At 42.0% G+C, this 18,577-nt stretch overlaps 2 protein-coding genes across 4 annotated transcripts in view; one reads left to right on the top strand and one right to left on the bottom strand.

Annotated features, from left to right (window-relative positions):
• CYFIP1 (cytoplasmic FMR1 interacting protein 1) overlaps nt 1–18,577 on the top strand; it is an 80,160-nt gene that overhangs the window by 41,843 nt on the left and 19,740 nt on the right. For all 3 annotated transcript variants that reach the window (XM_075427366.1, XM_075427356.1, XM_075427373.1), the window contains exon 23: nt 7,686–7,773. In XM_075427366.1, coding sequence (XP_075283481.1) covers nt 7,686–7,773 — 88 coding nt within the window. The remainder of the gene's footprint in view (nt 1–7,685; nt 7,774–18,577) is intronic.
• Nucleotides 11,899–17,466, bottom strand: LOC104326370 (fibronectin type III domain-containing protein 9). The gene is made up of 2 exons (XM_075439165.1): nt 17,072–17,466; nt 11,899–14,405 (listed from the first exon to the last, which is right to left on the bottom strand). Exon 2 carries the CDS (start codon nt 14,266–14,268, stop codon nt 13,597–13,599), a length of 672 nt encoding a protein of 223 aa, XP_075295280.1. The 5' UTR covers nt 14,269–14,405; nt 17,072–17,466; the 3' UTR covers nt 11,899–13,596.

The raw sequence follows: 18,577 nt of genomic DNA, 5'->3' as shown, positions 1-18,577 counted from the left end.
GAGTTAGGCTGATCCTCAAGCTTGTGGAGTGATTAATTCAGGATAATTAATTTAAGAGATGATAAAGGGAGCCAGATCTTAGGCAGTATGTGTACCGTGTGTCCAATTTCATCGCAGAATTACTTTGGTTTCAGTCGGAAACAGCAGTGTGGAGAGAATTAATGTGTGTTGCACATGCTGTACAGTGCCCACTGGTATTTTTGCTGGGAGAGTGAACAGGGAGTTTCTAGCCCTTCTACAGTTCTTAAGCACATTCATTATGCCTGTTGCTGCCTTGCTGTTAGTATGAACTTTGAATTGATGAACTCTCTCTGCATTGAACTGTGCAGGTTATCATGTGCAAATACAGGAGTACACAGTGAGGGGCTCTGTGAGAGCTGCTAGTTTAATTCTTGACTCTTGGATAGGTAATGCCTTGCATGAAAACTGCGTGTAAAGGGGAGAAAAGTAACAACTAAAGGCTGGAAGGAAGTGAAATAAGCATGATGAAAATCAGAGAGTTTGCTTGGTGGCGAGAGGTTGGAGGTAGAGCTCCCAGGAAATATGTAATACCTATGACTTGCCTTTTATTAATTTGACCACCGCCTAGGTGTAAGGGTCTTTCTTTTAAATTTAGTAGTTTGGTCAGATTAACTTGTATCCAGTACCTTTTGAAGCTCTTTTCCCAAGAATGCTTGAACATGATTATTTCAACAAGCTGTAAAAGAGTTTGAGTGTTCAGAAACCCTGCAGGTTTGGTGCAAAGGCTAAAGCTATTCACACAGCAGTACTGAAACACATTACATGTTTAATTACTTGGGACTTTGAATTTTTTTTTTTTTTGTATCTGATAATGTACTGAGATTAAACAGGGAGGCTGCTATTAAAAGATTTAGCAATTTAATAATTGCAGTTGACAGTTTTCGGAAATGTAGTTTCATTTGTGCTGGGCAGCTGCACAGCTGTGTCCAGACTTGGGCACAACAGTTTGTGGAGAAGGAACAGGGAGGTGGGCGAGGGGACCTCTGCAGATGGGCATTAGCAGTGTAATCTCAGGGTGTTTTTAATCCACCTGCTGTCAATCAGGAAAGAAAGAGAACTAACTTTTGGATAATGGCATGAGCATATGAACTGCAGTTCAGGTCAAAGCCCCCTCATTCAGTGTCCTGATGCTGGCAGCAGCTGTGCAGAGGCCGAGTATGAAAACAAGGGAGGCTTGTGGGGATTTTTCTCCCAGGAAACATGCCAGCCTCTAGCAATGATCAGGTGTTTCTGTAAAACAAAAATGGTGGGATGTTAGTGCATTTCTGGCCCTTGACAGGTATTTTTTTTTTCCCCCCATTGCTTTCTCCAGTCCTTTTTCCAAAGCTGTGTGAGGTTTTGGCATTCATAACATGCGATAGTCAGGAGTCTGCGGTGAAGCTGTGTGCTGCATGAAGAAGTATCTCTTGAGTTTGCTCTCAGGCTGTTGCCTGGCAGTTCTTATACTAAAAGTGACCACGAACAGCCATTTCCCACTTGTTGTCTCTTCTGTGCTGCTTGGGATATTTTTTTAAGAGCGCTCTCGCATGTTGGCCCTCAGTTTCCTGTTTTTCCAAGCCAAAGGTCTTTCCACAGAAAGAATCTTTTTCATGCTTATGCCTATGTCTGTACTTTTTCATTCACCTGTATCTTTGTGGAGTTACAGGACTAGGGCTGGCCAGAGGATTCAAATGACACAAGGACAACTTCCAGCTTTTTGTTCTTTATTCCTTTTCCGCTGTCTGTAGTGTTCCTTTCTCTGCCTTATTTTCTTTACTAATTCTAAGCTGGTCTTTTTCTTCCATGATAGCATACTCTGTGTTCAAGGTTAACAGAGGAGCAAGTGTGGGACAGCCTAGACTTTATTTGGATTGAGGATTTTCCTTGCTTTCTTGACACAAATAATACAAGCTTCCTGAGACAATAGTCAGACTTGTAGCTCCATTTTCTCTCAACGCATTATCCAAATATGTATTCTTTGCTAAAAATTCATGTGCATATCACTCTTCCAAAGGCAGTATGACGTTTCTTGTGAGGATACAAATTTGTCACAGAATGAACACCAGCTTTTTATTTTTCAGTCTTCCTGCCTGCCTCCCCCTTCCTTTTGCAAGCTCTCTGTCTCTCTTGTACTGCTTTTGAGGCTAGTTTTCACAAGAGAACAGCTGTGTCGTCTTGTCTTGCTTATACTCTGTGGCAGTCACTGTTCGGAAAAATTTTCAGCCCTTTCAGACACTGCTGGAGCAAACCTGAAAAGCAGCACTGGCAGTGAAAACTACTTGGTTCTGCTACAGAGAGCCAATTGGTGCAGTTATATTAGGTCCATGCAAAGTAGAGGTGACTGTAGTCAAATGCTCCATCAAATTTGACAACAAGCAACTTATCTTCCCCTACCTAAAGACAGCCCCCCCCGCCACGTCTTTCTGCCAAAATGAAAGGTGATAGTGATGGAGTAGCGCATATCTGTTACTCTTTCGTGCTCTGTTTCGTCTCCTGTTTTCTCACACTTCAGTTTGTTAACCTCCTGTTCTCTCTGTCTTTACGTGGATGTTCAAGAAGGGAGAGTTAGATCTGACCTGCGCTAAGAGAGGAGGTGTAGGGCTACCCTTAGATCTGGCAGACAGGACAAGCTAATTTGAGAAGGCTGGAAGTGAAAACTGTTCATGCCAGTTAGACAGGGAAGCGCAGAGGGGCACTTTCTGTATGAGCAGGGAGGGAGGACTGTGATATGTTACTACTTCTGAGACGAAGCTGAGGACGTTTATGAGGGAGATTGATCTGGTGCCTGCAGTAGCAAGGCAGCAGGTGCATTGACCAAAGTGGTCTCTTTCAAATGTTTCCTTTTCTTATCTTGATTATGGTAATTAGAATCATAGAACCATTTAGTTTAGTTTGTAAAGTGTTCAGTATGAACTCTTTGTGGTAGGTATCACAGAAACACCAATATAGAAATCATAGAATCATAGAAAGTTTTGGGTCGGAAGGGACCCCTAGAGGTCATCTAGTCTAACCCCCCTGCAGCGAGCAGAGACACCGCTAACTAGATCAGGTTGCTCAGAGCCCTGTCCAACCTGGTCTTCAATGTTTCCAGGGATGGGGCCTCCACTACCTCTCTGGGCAACCCATTCCAGTGTTTCACAACCCTCATTGTAAAGAATTTCTTCCTTATATCCAGCCTAAACCTACCCTGTTTCAGTTTAAAACCATTACCCCTCGTCCTGTCACTGCTGTCTCTACTAAAAAGATTGTCCCCATCTTTCCTATAGGCTCCCTTTAAGTACTGAAATGCTGCAATCAGGTCTCCCCGCAGCCTTCTCTTCTCCAGGCTGAACAAGCCCAACTCTCTCAGCCTGTCCTCATAGGAGTGGTGCTCCAGCCCTCGGATCATTTTTGTAGCCCTCCTTTGGACCCGCTCCAACAGTTCCGTGTCCTTCTTGTGCTGAGGGCTCCAGAGCTGAACGCAGTACTCCAGGTGAGGTCTCACCAGAGCAGAGTAGAGGGGCAGAGTCACCTCTCTGGACCTGCTGGCCACGCTTCTCTTGATGCAGCCCAGGACATGGTTGGCCCTCTGGGCTGCCAGCGCACATTGCCGGCTCATGTCCAGCCTTTCGTCTATCAGTACCCCCAAGTCCCTCTCAGCAGGGCTGCTCTCAATCCTTTCATCCCCCAGCCTGTATTGATAATGGGGATTACCCCGACCCAGGTGTAGGACCTTGCACTTGGCCTTGTTGAACCTCATGAGGATCACACAGGCCCACCTCTCCAGCTTGTCCAGGTCCCTCTGGATGGCATCTCGTCCTTCTGGTGTCTCAGCCGTACCACTCAGCTTGGTGTCATCTGCAAACTTGCTGAGGGTACACTCGATGTTGCTGTCCATGTCATTGATAAATATATTGAACAGCACCGGTCCCAGTACGGACCCCTGAGGGACTCCACTCGTCACTGGTCTCCATCTGGACATTGAGCCGTTGACCACTACCCTTTGGCTGCGACCATCCAACCAATTCCTTATCCACTGAACAGTCCACCCATCAAATCCATGGCTCTCCAATTTGGAGAGAAGGATGTTGTGGGGGACCGTGTCAAAGGCTTTACAAAAATCCAGATAGATGACGTCCATTGGTTTTCCCTTGTCCACCCTTGTTGTTACACCATCATAGAAAGCCACTAGGTTGGTGAGGCAGGACTTGCCCTTGGTGAAGCCATGCTGGCTGTCTCGAATCACGTCCCTGGCCTCCATGTGCCTTAGCATATCTTCTAGGAGGATCTGTTCCATGATCTTCCCAGGCACAGAGGGGAGGCTGACAGGTCGGTAGTTCGCAGGGTCTTCCTTTCTACCCTTTTTGAAAAGGGACACAGTGTCTCCCTTCTTCCAGTCAGCAGGGACTTCCCCTGACTGCCATGACTTTTCAAATATCATGGAGAGTGGCTTGGCAACTACATCAGCCAGTTCTCTCCGGACTCTGGGATGCATCTCATCAGGTCCCATGCACTTCTGTACGTTTAGGTTCCTCAGGAGGTCCCGAACCTGGTCTTCACTTACAGCTGGAGGGATTTTACCCTCCTGGTCTCCTTCATGCCATCCATCGACTCGGGAGGGGTGAGGAGAGAGGTTGCCAGTGAAGACTGAGGCAAAATAGTTGTTGAGTACCTCAGCTTTCTCCTCATCTGCTGTTACCACCATATAAAATCATTTGATCGCTAAAATACTTATTTGGGGGCTCATGCTGTCCTTTAGCAATCACTGTTGCAAAGCTTTAGTAAGCCAGCAGGCTTTTCATCTGCTTAATCTACTTTGCTTACAACTTGTGTTGATTAAAATGCATAAATTGCTGTGAGATTATCAACACTGATTAAAAATGAAAAGAACTGATTATCTTGGAGTATGCCAAAACCTGCATCTAGCCGTATCTGAGGGAAAGTAAAAATTTGCCTAGCTTTAGCATTGATATTCAAAGAGCTTCAGTCCTTCAAAGAGATAGTTCTGTTTCTTGGAGGAGGAGCAGGAGGAGGCCAACGAGCAGGATGTCAAAAAGAACACGCATGCACATTGAAAAGGTTTGAAGACTAGCAGATGATGTTGAAATGTAAAGGTTTCTATGTAGCCCTTAGTTTTGAGAGAAGAAATCTCTTATATTTATCTAAATGATCTACTGGGATTTGTCACATACCTCCTAGAACGATGTGCTCTGTTTTCCCTGTTGTGTCCTCAGTACTTAGCCATGGCCGTGCCATAAGATAGCAAATTACTAAATCTCTTGCTCCTACTTCCTTTTCTTCACCTCTTTCTTCCTCCCTTGGGATCTTTCCCCCACATCCCTCAAGGAAGTGTAAAACGGGTGCTTGCTTTAAGTCTTTAGGAAACCTTTAAAGGTTATTTTGCCATTATTTTAAAACATTAGAGATGAAGAAACCCCCAAGAATGTAGAGAACTGGGGAACAGACATAGGTACTTGTGTTTGTAGGGACCTAATGAAACTTAGAGGCTATGTCTCAGAAGTATTTCTCTGGTATTTGATTTCTGAGGCTGTGATTTCTTCTCAATCCAAATACAGTCTGATTGATTCGCTCTCAGATACTAATGACGTGGTAGTTCAAATATATTTGTAATACCTTTTTGAAATGAGAAATAGTAATAGTTGCAGCTTCCCAAGTCATGAGATGCATCCATATTTATATTCTGAAACACACTTTTCCTTGTGAGGATTTTAATTTAGTGATAACAAGTCAGCTCTTACCTAGTATGTCTGCACGCTGAAACACAGTCTTATCTCAAATGACGTGGTATCTCTTTTGAGTTCTTTCATTTTAGAGATTTTCTTAGGGCTTGAAAATTGATGTCAGTTTAAAAAGGAATAGGATCTGGAGAGAAAGAAGGAAGGATAGAGTAATCTCTGGGACTGTCATATGTTGCAGATTACTTTGAGTTCCATCAAATGTTTACATCATCTCTGGTAAACTCGTTAATGAAGTATCTGTGCAGAGAACAGATTCAGGTAATCTCGAGGAAGTTTTCAGTTGCTATGTAAGTGAGAGAGAAGGGGGAAACTTGTAAACTAAGGAAATGTAAATGTAAGGAGATTTAAATTATATAGAGACAGTATCAAAAATAATACACATAAATGATCTTTTTTTTTTCTCAAAAGCTCTAAATGCAAGCACTTTCTGGACTTCAGCAAGTACAAGTACTTTTGGAAAGACAGGGCTAAAATACATATGGTCAAGTAGTGGAAGCTGTGGGTATATCTGTTTTTGAGCAGGTTAAAAAAATACGGAAAACCTTGTCCTGAAGTTATAGGTTGTCACAAGAGTGATTCAGATTGCTCAAAAATAAAATGCTGTGAAAATAATTGTAAGCAACATGGTGCAATTTATACATGTCTGGGTGAAATAATTTTTGATTAGCATGACTGGTTTTGTTTTCAGATAGAAAATTGATGTATTAAAAATAGAATTTCTGTGTTCTTTCTAGGAAAAATTATTAATGAATCATTTATTTTGTGTGTTGATTAAATTCAAACATATCTTAAACAAAGCTAGATCCAAGATATAATTGTATCTTACCATATTATAAAGTACTGCAAACTTCCTTTCCTGAAACCTTTTCCTAGATGTGTTTGTTTTACTCAGCTATCACTCAGAACAGCCTGATCTGCTATAAACATTTGATGTGCACTTGTTAAAAGCTGTTATTCCTCTTCCCTGTGTATATACAGCTTTGCACTGTTTTCCAAGAAATCTTTTTTATCAAGTTAGAAAATAAAATAGCCATCCAACTCATAAACACACACACCAATAATTTTGCTTGGTTTAGTAAAGTTAAGCAGAATAGAATTGTAGTAGATGTTGATTGACTTCTTTCTGCACTAAAACTGTAGTGCTGCAAAATGTGCATTGCAGCGTTGACAGGCACCGTCAGGGGAGTAGGGCTGTGCTGCTGCTTCATGAGAGGACTCGTGCCTGTGGAGTTCTGCCCAAACACGGTTCTTCAGGCTCTGGGGCTCGCAGTTTGGAGTGGGCTGACTGAGCCTGTCTTTTGCAGTACGCCATTTCTTTGCAGTTCTCTTGTCATGCTTTTGCAGTAAATAGAGGTAAAGCTCTTCACTGAACATGATTTGTATTGGTACATGTGCACACTAAAGCGTGATCAAGCTTTTGCAACGTTAATTTTGCTAACAGGATTATACCCTTTCTGCTGACTCTTTTTTTTTTTTTTTTAAAGTTATTAACCTGAAGTATTTCTCCTGCTGTGAGTTTCTTTGGGTGGAGGGGGAAGCTCCAAAACATTGAATGGAAATATCATGTTGTTCTTTGAAGTTCTCAAGGACTTCATTTTGAAAGCACAAGGGACTTCTTTACTCTCTGTGAGAGGCTGTTGCTACTTTGTTCGTTGCTTCTCTTTTTGCTGGGCTGGGCTAGACTAGAGGTGGAAGTATTTTGGGACCCTGTATGCCACTGAAAGAACAGGGTCCCAGTAAGTGATGGAGAATTGCATTATGATTTATGTCCAGGCTTTCGGGCAACGCAGGCTGTGTGCTTCCCCAGTTTCAACTTGGGCTGAAAGGCTGCTGGTCTGGCTTTGATTTTATATGTAGACAAAAGCAGTATTATACAGGGTAAGATGCATTAGGCGCACACCTACTGACCTAAGTATAATTAATGAATGCTTTATCTTGTTTTTATAGATTTGTTCGGACCGTGCTACCTTTTTCTCAGGAGTTTCAGAGAGATAAGCAGCCTAATGCACAGCCGCAGTATCTTTATGGATCGAAGGTTGGATTGAATTCGCTTTGTATTTATGGTTTGCTAATTTTTAAAGGTATCTTTTTTAATGATAGAACTTATAGAATATGAAAGTTATTAAAAATGGACTCAAATACATTTTGTGAGTATTTCAAATTCAGCATACGCTTTTTTTTCAGACTTTGCTGTGAAGTTCACCATATGTTTCAGCCAAAGTGCAAGTGATTAGTCTGATGGTTAGTCTTATCTGACATAGCTAAAAATAAGTCCTTCTCTCAACCACCTTGCATTGCACTGTTGCTTAGAGTGGCAGAGCAGACTCAAAGAAAAGATTAATTAGTCATCTGGTGAAGTGAGAACAAGAGCCCATCTTGAGTGCAGCTGCTCCCATGTTTCAGTGATGAAGAGTGTAATGGCAGGAGAAAAGGAAACAGATAGGAAAAACTGCTTCAGATGTTATCTGACTTAAAAGGAAGATAGAGCCTGACCATCCTAAACTACCAGGTACCAAATTGCTTAAATTATTAAAAAAAACAAAACAAAACAAAAAAGAGTAGCATTTCTTTGGCATCTTCAACCCAAGGACCTCAAAGTTGTCGTGATGAACTTGGCCTTCTGGCCATCTCATCTCCTGTATTAGCATCACCTCTCTTACTTTTCAGACTAGGAGTGCCTGGAAGGTTTATGCAAGTGTTCAGTAGAAGTGTACATGATATGCAGTCATGTACCCTGTGCCTTAAGGCAATGCCCAGTACTGAGGCTGGAAAGGAGCTTACGTGGGTGACAAGCTGAGAGAGTAAGTGGCACAAGAGAATAGTTGTGGGCTTGCATGGAGCTACCCAGGTGAGGAAAGTTAGCCTGTGTTCACAGGACCAAGGCTGTGCTCATGTGTGCAGTGTTGTATGTTGGAGGGATAGATTTATTCTTCCTGGTCACTGCAGATTTTTCTTACTCTTCAGAATTATTACCTGGGTCTTAAAAACAGTTAAAGGCATAGCACATTAACATATATCTGCATTTTTAATATCCAGTCAGAAATACTGATTTACTTCCAAGAGCAGCAAAAACCATCAGTAGTGTCTTCAGCAAATAATTTGAGAATATTCAATAAGATGTCACTCTTAATTTGCATTGTTTTCTTGAGTATCAGGGGGTCAAAATGAATGTATGGAAAAGATCAATGAAAATGTAAGGATCAAATTAGAGGAGGACTGTTGACTATAAAAAGTTTTAAAATGATGTACTCAATTATCCGTGTAATTTATACAAGTGCACTGTAAGTGTCATTTTCATGTCTAGCCACTTTCATTATCTAGCTCCTACTTAAACTTGAGCATAATTAGTCCTTGTCTTACTGTTATTTTCTGCACATCATATTCTGGTTATATGGTGCAACCTCTGTGGAGTGATTTGCCCAGCAAGCTCGTTGTTGAGAGCTGAAGAGATAGCTCAGAAGTTACAAATTTCAATCCTATATATCTGCTGCATTTGTAAAACTTTCATGCTTTTAAAATGTAAAGGAGGTGGCAAAGGATTCACATGTCTTTAATGTGGAATGGAACAGCTGATTGTCTGGTACTGTGAATACTGTTTTATACAAGTTTTCTCCAACAGGGAAGAGTAAATTATAGGAAAATGGGATCTTCTTATGTTAGAGTTATTGTGTTCCTTACTATTTTAGCAATTCACCAGATGCAGTGTAAAGAGCAAAAAGCCCACTGAATTTAGTAGAGATTGCTAACTTAATTTATCAAAGCGATGATGCACTGGGGTGAGTGACAGAGGATTAACTGGGGAACTCTTTTTTTATCAGTCAGGTTGCATTATTAAAATGAGTTTAGTAATCTTTACTCTGAGCGCTATACATTTTGAGAAATCTGATTAGTTTTCTGTATGAGCAGGAGCAATCAAGGGCGTTCTTAGATGCATTTCTGGAGCAAGTTTCATAACTGGATATGCCTATATTAGCAAATATTCCTGACTCTGTAGTTTTAAATTTTTACAAGAGTATGTTTTTATTCTTGAATCTAAAGTGTTTTGGAACTGAGGCTATCTGAATGGAATGTTAGGAGTACATTTCATTTCTACTGTATGTTGCAAGTAACAGATAGTAATTCTTATGTGATAGAGGCTATATCCATTCTAGCGTGTGATATAATTGCATGATGTTACTCTGTGTATTATATAGCCGGGCTTGTCACAGAGCACATCCTTGTTTGGGTCCATTAACGGTTACACTGTTGAATTGCCTCCTGACTGGATGATAGTGGGGTATGGAGTAGCTATGTATTTTTTATTTTATTGTCCTTTTTGAGTTCTCGAACTACTCAAGATACACTTTGTGTTGATCATATAGCTAAGGAATATGACTTTTTATTTTCCTTGCTGGACTATTTTGTTGTTTGTTGGTCTTGGGGGTTTTTGGGTTTGGGGTTTGTGGGGTGTTTTTAGCAGTCCATGGTGTTGTTTGTTGAGGTCAAGACTAGAGCGCTGTGGTTTCTTGTGCTTATGTTCACTCATACATGCATGTATTGGACTGTAATGGCTAAACACTTTCTGTGCAGAAGCTTTGCACGAGCAATGTGCTTGCTTAAGAGTAATTAAAGAAATTTTTAGTTTTGATTTCAAAGTGTTCACATATTCTCAGATATTTCTAAATGGGTCAAAGCATTTGGTCTATATTAATGTGTGTTGATGCTTGGCACAGACAGTTGCGTCTGCATTCTCTGTTGCATCTGAAGTTTTATGAGCAGTATCTTCATCCAGTTAGCAAAACAGAAACCCACAGGTACAACTTCTCCTGGCTGACATGGGAGCAGAGCCATCAGGTGGGAAAGAGCTGACCTGCAAAAGCTCATCAGCCTTTTAAGTGAGCTGGAGTATTTTAAAAGCTCATTGAGCATGGTCATTGAAATCCTTTTACTCAGGTGAAGTGTGTGTAGGATTAGTGAATTGAATGTTAGCAGATTGAAATTTGGCAACGTGGGCTGGATGCATGAAATCCTTAATAATGTGCATAAAAGAAAGAGTCTCTTCTGGGGATTTGAAACTAACTTTGCATGTTAATGAAGTACCTGGTTTTATAGAGGTTGTGTACACCAGAATTTAAGAGCTTCCTTTCTGGCTTATACAACATTTTCCAAAGACTTTCATGTTTGTATGTCTTCTGCATTTTGTAGGTGCTAAGTCATTTGTTTTGTGAAAAAAGACCCCTTTGGAAAATATTTCTCAGTATGAATATAATGTTTTTTATCTGCTGCTGGTGCACAATGTTTCATCTTGTTTCATAGTCAGAATGTTTGCCCCTTCCTAGATCACTGTTAAAACTGGACAGTGAACTACCAAAACACAGAATTGCCAGAATGAACCTGAATGAATTGGTAATAAAACTTTCTGAGCAAGAGACAAAGAATTGTGTAGCTTGGTGAGTGTGTGATGACATGAGCTCTTCAAAACTGGTGCAGAATTCAGATGACAGTCCTTACGCATTGCTCATTTGCAGCGGGTGCGAGATGGTCCATTGTTTGTGACGTGATATAAATTTTCATCTATGTAGTGTACAGTAAATTCCTTGGGTGGAATGGATTTATATTTAGATGAAGTACATCCCATTCCTGGGAGCACTTCGATGGTAGCTCCTCGCCTTCTCAATCTGATATATACATGTGTCTTTCTATATATGTGTTTGTGTATAACTAACAAAATTCAGCAGGTGAATTGCCTCGAAACCGCTTTAAAATGGAACTGCTCCTTGTTCTCAGTATGGTATATACATGTGTGTATTACATATAAATGCATGTGAGCGTATGTACTAGACTGCCTTAAAACCCACATAAAGAAAGAGAGATGCAGAGAAATAAACAGGTTTCAAGGGCCGAAGACGTTGCCAGAGATGAGATTGTCTCTCTTGGCTCCGTCCCTTTAACACTAAGGTCATCTTTTCTCTCTTTTATGAAATCCTAGTTAGAGAAGTGTTACTGTTAATTTGATTACAAGATCATTTTAAAGGATTTTTTTCTGTCCCCACTACCCAGCCACCCCTTTTTAGTGGTGAACCTGTAGTGTTGGCTTCATGCTCTGAAGGGAGTTTTTCAGTGTCTGTTTCATGAAATACCTTTGTTTGAAACAGCAGTAAACTGTCGTCATCCTTGCAATTTATTTAAGACTGGTGTGTAAGACAAAGAAACACATGTGTCAGCTAGAGGAAATGCCGTGGGGGGGTGGAGAACACATTATTGCTGACTTAACACAATAAAGATGCCTTTGGAAGTGTTTTCTAAAAGTAATACTCGCCCCCATTCAGCACACATCTCTGTGTGTCGTAGCTATCCTGGTAGAAAGGAGTAAAGAGGACGCATCAAACTTATGCCAGCCCGTGTCTTCCTAGCGATACGAGAGCTGACGTCTTTCACAAGTTGTGGGAAGTGTTGTGAAAATACGGTAGCTGAAGAGACCCACCGCCTGCTGTGAAATATTCAGCGAGTGCTCCTTTGCCAAGATTGAACAGCGCTCCGGCTCCCAGGGCGCGGTGGAAAGCGGTGGCAGCTGCCTGGCCAGCAGGGCTCCAGCCTTTGCTGGACCAACCGAGCTGGGTCAACAAGAGCTGACTTCACGCACACGTTTGTATCAATAGCAGTTTGAAATGCCTGCCGTCACAGCGTATCTTCGATTTTAGAAATGCCAGCTTATACAGCAATACTAAGATTTATTAGGTTTTTATGGAACACAAATGCACTGAAGAGATTTAAAACAGGGTGACTTATACACGTAAGCCAGACAAGACGTGTCGTGTTGTGAGGGTGAACAGATTTCTGTCCAAAGGGCCCTTCCTGGCACTTGGCCAGGAAGTTCAAGGCAGAGTGAGATAATCAGCAGATTTGATTGTTACAAAAATAAAATGTGTTTTGACATGGTTTTACTTCCTTGCCCCTTGGTTACACGACACATACTCTGTGATTGGATAGAAACTTGCAGTTGGTGAATGAGTTTTATCATTAAAACTGGAAGGGAAAGAGGGAAGGAAGGGCCAGGAGTCACTTCTCTGAACTCTGAGTCCTCTACAGGGAGTCACTTGCCCGTGGAGCAGAAGGTAGCTTGTGGTGGGTGCAGAAGAGTGCGAAATGCGATAACCCAGGATATCTTCTCAGTTTCATTAGAAGTGTCCTTACAGAGTCGCTATCTTGCGTATGTTTTTAGACAGAGGGGAAATTTCAAAGACAGGCAGAAGTATACCATTAAAATCCTGGTGAGTTTAGCTTCTGTGCTGAGACAGCCCTCCTTCAGATGGGAGCTGTGGAGAGCACTGTGCTCAGCGAGGTGCGTAGTCGGAGTGTAGCAGTTTGTTGTGAGTAGTTTCAGAAGCAGCCAGGATTGGGGGGGGGGGGGTGTGTGTAAAACTCACCCTGGCAAACCACTGCACTTGGGGTGTATGTTCCCGTTGCCTGTAGTGTCCCAGTCTGGGTTGCCATCTGAAAACTTCTACTCAGTTTGAATTTATGCTAGTAAAAAAAAAAATTTAAAGTCTCTTTGTCACTTCTGATTCATTTTTGCATTTATCTGCTGGTTCAGACTAAAGAAAAGCAACCAAAAAACCCCCTCAAAATGTAAACCGATGATTTGCTACATGCTTCATTTTGAAATAACGGGGTGTGGCTGAAGTGCTCGCTTCTTGGGAGTCTGAACCTTGGCCTCTGAGTGCCTCTGTTGGGAAGCGACGTGATGCCGGAGGCACAGCCGGGAGCGCGGTGGTGAGCGGTCAGATCTCCCTGCTGCGAGCGCCGGCGACACACGCGGTACCTTTGAAGCAGTTGGGATGTTGCGTGCAGTAGACATATCGTTCCTGGTGGAAGGTTTCTAATTTATCACGGGGCACTGTCCTCTTGCAGGTGCTTGTTCCCGGCTTTGGGAGGCCAGCGTGACAGGCTCCTTGCAGGCTGAGGGATTTGCTATGATTGTGGCCAGCTGGATGTCACCTGGATGCTTTTCCTCGGTGTCCTGCATCATTTGGCTCTGCCTGCCGAGCTCCCCCAAGGCATAGGCCGTGGTTTTGGTCCACACCTTCCCCTGGTCTTCTTCAGTGGTCCTGTTTTGCCCTTGCAAGCGCTCGTGTCTCCTGCGGCACAGGAGGTGCAGGCAGCCGTAGAGGAGGATGGCGGCGATGATGAGGAGCAGGACGCTGCTGGTGAGCCAGATGCCCAGTGCCAGCTCTTTCTTGGTGTTGCTTGTGGATGCTGGGTCTCGTTCCAGTGTGTTAAAAACTCTGCACTGGTCACTGGAGGGGTTGGCGGACTGGCAGGTCACGCACACGATGTACGTCGTTAGCGGAGTGAGGTTTTCGACAACGAAGGAGGAACGACTGGCCGGCACCCTCTCCTCCTTCTGAAAGCTCTTTCTCGAGTAACTCGACAGCACGCTGTTCCAGTTGGGGTGGTACATGACACTGTAAAAGCTGTCGGTACAACTGGCCATTTTTGGCCAAATTACCATTGCTGTGTTTCCTGTGACGTTTTGGACGGTTATTCCCATCAGGATGTTCCTCGGGTGGTTTTTTTTACCTGTCCTGATGCCAGTCTCGCTGTGGAGAGGGGAAATGTTTGTTTCCCAGAGAAGTAACCGAGAAGCTGCGGTGCTGCGGCTGCCGTGTGGAGCTTAATCGTAGTGCTCTGTAATTTAGGAAAGGAGTTGATTAGGAAACTATGCTCTTACTGCTGGTACTGCTGTGTCAAAGGGAGAGTTGGCCGTTCATAAAGTTTGGAGAATTTTTAACTGTGTACTTTTTTCCCCAAATGAAAGGCTAGATAGATGCTTATAGAAATTCAGCCAGAGCTGCTGCCTGGTGGTCCAGGTGATCTGCTGTACCTTGCCCCCATGACAGACGGTGTGTTCTGCAGAATTTACAACTGGGGGAACCGCTTCCTTCCAGAGGTTTTTTTTTCCTACAGCTGTGCGCTCGCAATGGGGAGTGAGGGGACGCTGGCCCTCAGCATCACATTCAAAGCTTGCCTCTATGTCAACTTTGGTATACGCACTGCCCACGTATGTGGGACAGTCCCTAGAGTAAGGTCACTGAGTATTTTTATCTTAAGGAATTTGTGGTTAGGTAACATTAAGCGAAACAAAATCTCTTCAAGACTGTGAAGGGGAGAGGTGGATATGCTTTGTACTTCTGAAATACATACCCCTCCCACAGGGAAAAACAGATGATCAGAAGTTTACGCAAATGCATTAATAAATGCCTCTCTCCTTTGGAGCAATGCTGAAGTATTTTTTTTTAATAGAATAAACATTTCTAATAGGGAAAAAAACTTAATATTTAAACATAATTTTATCTTATGAGTCAAACTCTCATGGAAAAAAAAACCAAACGTTGAATTCTAAACTGAACTGAACCATTGTCTGGTTTGGAATTTAAACTAAAGACTGACAGATTGACCATCCAACTAATTGACTGTCACACAAAATACTTGCCCAAAGAGTATGTTGATAAGTGGGGTGTGAGGCTGTTTGGCTGGTTGGCTTTTAAAGGAAAGAAATGCAGCATTTGCTTTTGTCTGTAGTCTGAGTATCTTACATTTTATTTTCCTTATTTAGTGTTTTCCATTATCTTAAAGCTTGCTTTTGTGAGCAATGAATTTTCTTATGTTAAGTGGCAAGTGAGGGGTACAGGAGTGGATCTTGAGGGATAAATTCCTCTACCATCCACAAGTCTTGATTTTTGCCTGTCACAGTCAATTGAAAACCAAAACAGTATATGGAAACATAACCAGGTATTATTGTCTCCAATATCACTTTACATTATTTTCTCATTCCTTATTTTTTGCTGGTGAGTTAGCACATCTGTAGCCACTGCTAGAGCAGTGGCCGTGATGACTGAACATTGACGGCATCAGAATTGCAGTATTTAGTCTTGATGCTAGTCAGCCTTTTGGAAAAGCTTTCTCAGGTTAGGCTTAGTTGGTGAAATACAGTATTCACCCCAGCATACCTTTGGATAAATGGTGTTTTTTAAAAAAATAACTAATATTTTCTGTGCTAAATGATTGTATCTAATTCCGTAATTCCATAGTGTTACTGCCCTGGACTAATACTCCTCCTTGTAGTAAAATTAACATTAGAAAACCTGCCAATATTTTGAGATTCTGAATTTGTGTTACCACTGTAAACAGCATAAGGAAAGCATCTATTTTCTGCAATTTTCTAACAGCTTCTGTTGAAGAGTATCTTACTTTCAGGACAAAAAGTTGGCTTCTGCTTTGGTAGACTTTTAATGAAAATTGTTATTTTATAGCAGAATAAACCTCAATAACAGACAGTGTATATTTTTGTTTGTTTGATGGGTTTTTTGCTTTTACTGTTGCAAGGATAACTTTTGAAAAAGAGCCCACCTCAACAATTTATTTGATTCTCTTTTAGTTTAGGAGTCAGTTTCTAGTGGCACTCATGTGAAAGTTTTTTCCACTGTGAAAGTTTTTTACTTTTTTTAATGAACATAAATGCCCACGACAGTAACGCTGCGTTTCATTGTTTATGACTGCATTATAAAAATCAATTTTTTTTTATGATCAGGTTTCAGATGTGAAGTCTCTTGGCTAAATAACGATTGACTATTGAAAATTCTCCTGATGAAGAAAGCTTCTAAGATCTGCTCATAACACATTTTGAAATTATTCTGTAATACTTTTATTGTATTTTATACTAGATAGGAGGCTGGCAATATATATATTATTTTAGTGGGATTTTGATAGTTACGTTACATTAATAGTAAGAATACTGTGACTTTATGTATGAAAATTGTTGCTTGAGGCTTCTGGATTATATTTGCTGGGAAGTGGGAAGAAAAATATGTATGTTTATTTTCATGACAATGTAAAACCTTATATATGACTGATCTGGGTAGATGCTGCCATTCTAATCGTGTGGTAAGTGCACCCTTTCTGATACAGCAACAATCTGAAGGAAGTGAGTTTCCTATCAAATAAACGTATTAGACAGACACATTTTGCCATCTACCCAGCTTATGCAGATATTAAAATCAGGTGCGTTAGTGTGAATAGATCTTTTACTTGCTCATTTGTCTTCTCTTTAGCTAGTAGATTCCAGTTACATTAAATAATTATTTATTTTTAATCAAACATTTCCTAACACAGTTTAGAAACAGTAGTTTCATCCTCACAGATCTTTGTATGTGGAATGTTTGGATTATAATTAAATAACAATAATACATTTATATTGTTACAAAACATCAGATATTAGAAGACACATAATTACTGGCATGTAAATGTTTGGAAAACCCATCTGATATTTTATGGATTGCAAAGTCAGTACTTACCGTCACTTCCTGACAGAAATTTCAGAACAGAATTTTCATACGGTGACGCTGCTACGAAAATGACATAAACACTAAATTTTCTGTATCCTTTTTCACGAGTCATTTCCTGCCTGATTTCTGCTTGCCAGTTTGCTTTTTCTTCCCCTCAGACTCCCTGGACTGAATTCTCACTGCTTGGTGCTTTCAGTATTTTTCTCCGATGCTGCTAGGGGCATGGTTTCTTTGTCTCTTCCACTTAAATTCATGCAATAGCACATCTTGTCTAAAGGTGCTGTAGCATTGCTTTCAAAGAACAAACAGGAGAAAAAAGAATGCCTTTTACCCCCCCTGTTGCTTGCATCCACTTGGACACTGTGCTGCGTGAACATCCCTGTTATAGGCTCTTGTGCCGGTACCAGTGATGCTGTGAGTGATTAATGTTAGCACTTTGATGACATCAGCAACTAGCAACTCCCTCTCTCCTTTTTTTTATTTAAGTCGGGGAGGGAGCAAGCGTAGCTTAAAAAAAGAATGAGCTCCCTCGCTCTTTCCTTCCCTTCCTCCTCCCCCAACTTTGTGAGTGGCTTCCTCCCGAAGGATTTTTGTGCTGTTGTGCATCGGGGCGGAGGGGGAGGCGGTGGTGGTGGTTGAGGGTGTTTTGTAAATCCCTTGTCGCAGTTTGTAAAGCTCACTCATCCAGCGTTTACAGGTGGACCATTTTAGGTGCTTCCCCCTGAGGGTTACATTGAAGACAGGTGTAATTTTAGATTGGCTGGCTGCTTATGGTTATGTATCGGTGAGTTTTTAAATACCAAAACCATGTTTTTAGGGCTTGCTTTTCAATGACAAATTTGCTGTGTGAAGAGGAGTTCCCTCCCCTTAACCTCACAGCAGTAAAACGCTTTAACCTACTGGAGTAAAATTCCCCTTGTGCGGTAGCCGGAACAGGTATTTTGAGCACGTTTATTGTGGAGACCTAACGGATTGGAAACATCAAAAGTGAAAGATGAAATCTCACCTTTTGGGGACAACTGCAGAAATGCTTTGTGTATCGGGACGTTCCCCCGCACCTATTTCCTTAAGGTTTTACCAGTTCTCTCCCCCAACTCCCTTTCCGTAAGCCGAGAGCTACGCAGATGCACGTGTTGTGCTGGAGCGGGGCGGCTGGAGGCTGCCCACCCGGCGGGGCGTGTTTGGAGTGCGGCCCTGTAGCCAGCTCCGATCTCATAGCAGAGCTGTGCCGTGCATTAGGAGTCTACTGATTAGCCAAGCGTCCGTTTTAGTCTGCGCTGCCAGAGAAGACGGCTGGGCTTTTGGAAACAGCCCCGCACCACAAAATAAACAGGAGCCCACGGTCCTTAGAACAGAGCTTCCCAGACTGACAGATGGCTGGGGGACCCTCCAGAGCAGGGTGACCTGCAGCAGGTTGCTCAGGGACGTGTTCGGTTGGGTCGCAAACATCTCTGAGGACAGAGACTCCACAGCCTCTCTGTTTGACCGCTCTCGCAGTAGTGATATTTTTTCTGA

This window comes from Opisthocomus hoazin, chromosome 1 (assembly GCF_030867145.1).
Source record: "Opisthocomus hoazin isolate bOpiHoa1 chromosome 1, bOpiHoa1.hap1, whole genome shotgun sequence".
In the NCBI taxonomy this organism is placed as follows: Eukaryota; Metazoa; Chordata; class Aves; order Opisthocomiformes; family Opisthocomidae; genus Opisthocomus; species Opisthocomus hoazin.
Note: the sequence above shows the minus strand (reverse complement) of the source record. Positions and strands in the feature narration are given on the sequence as shown.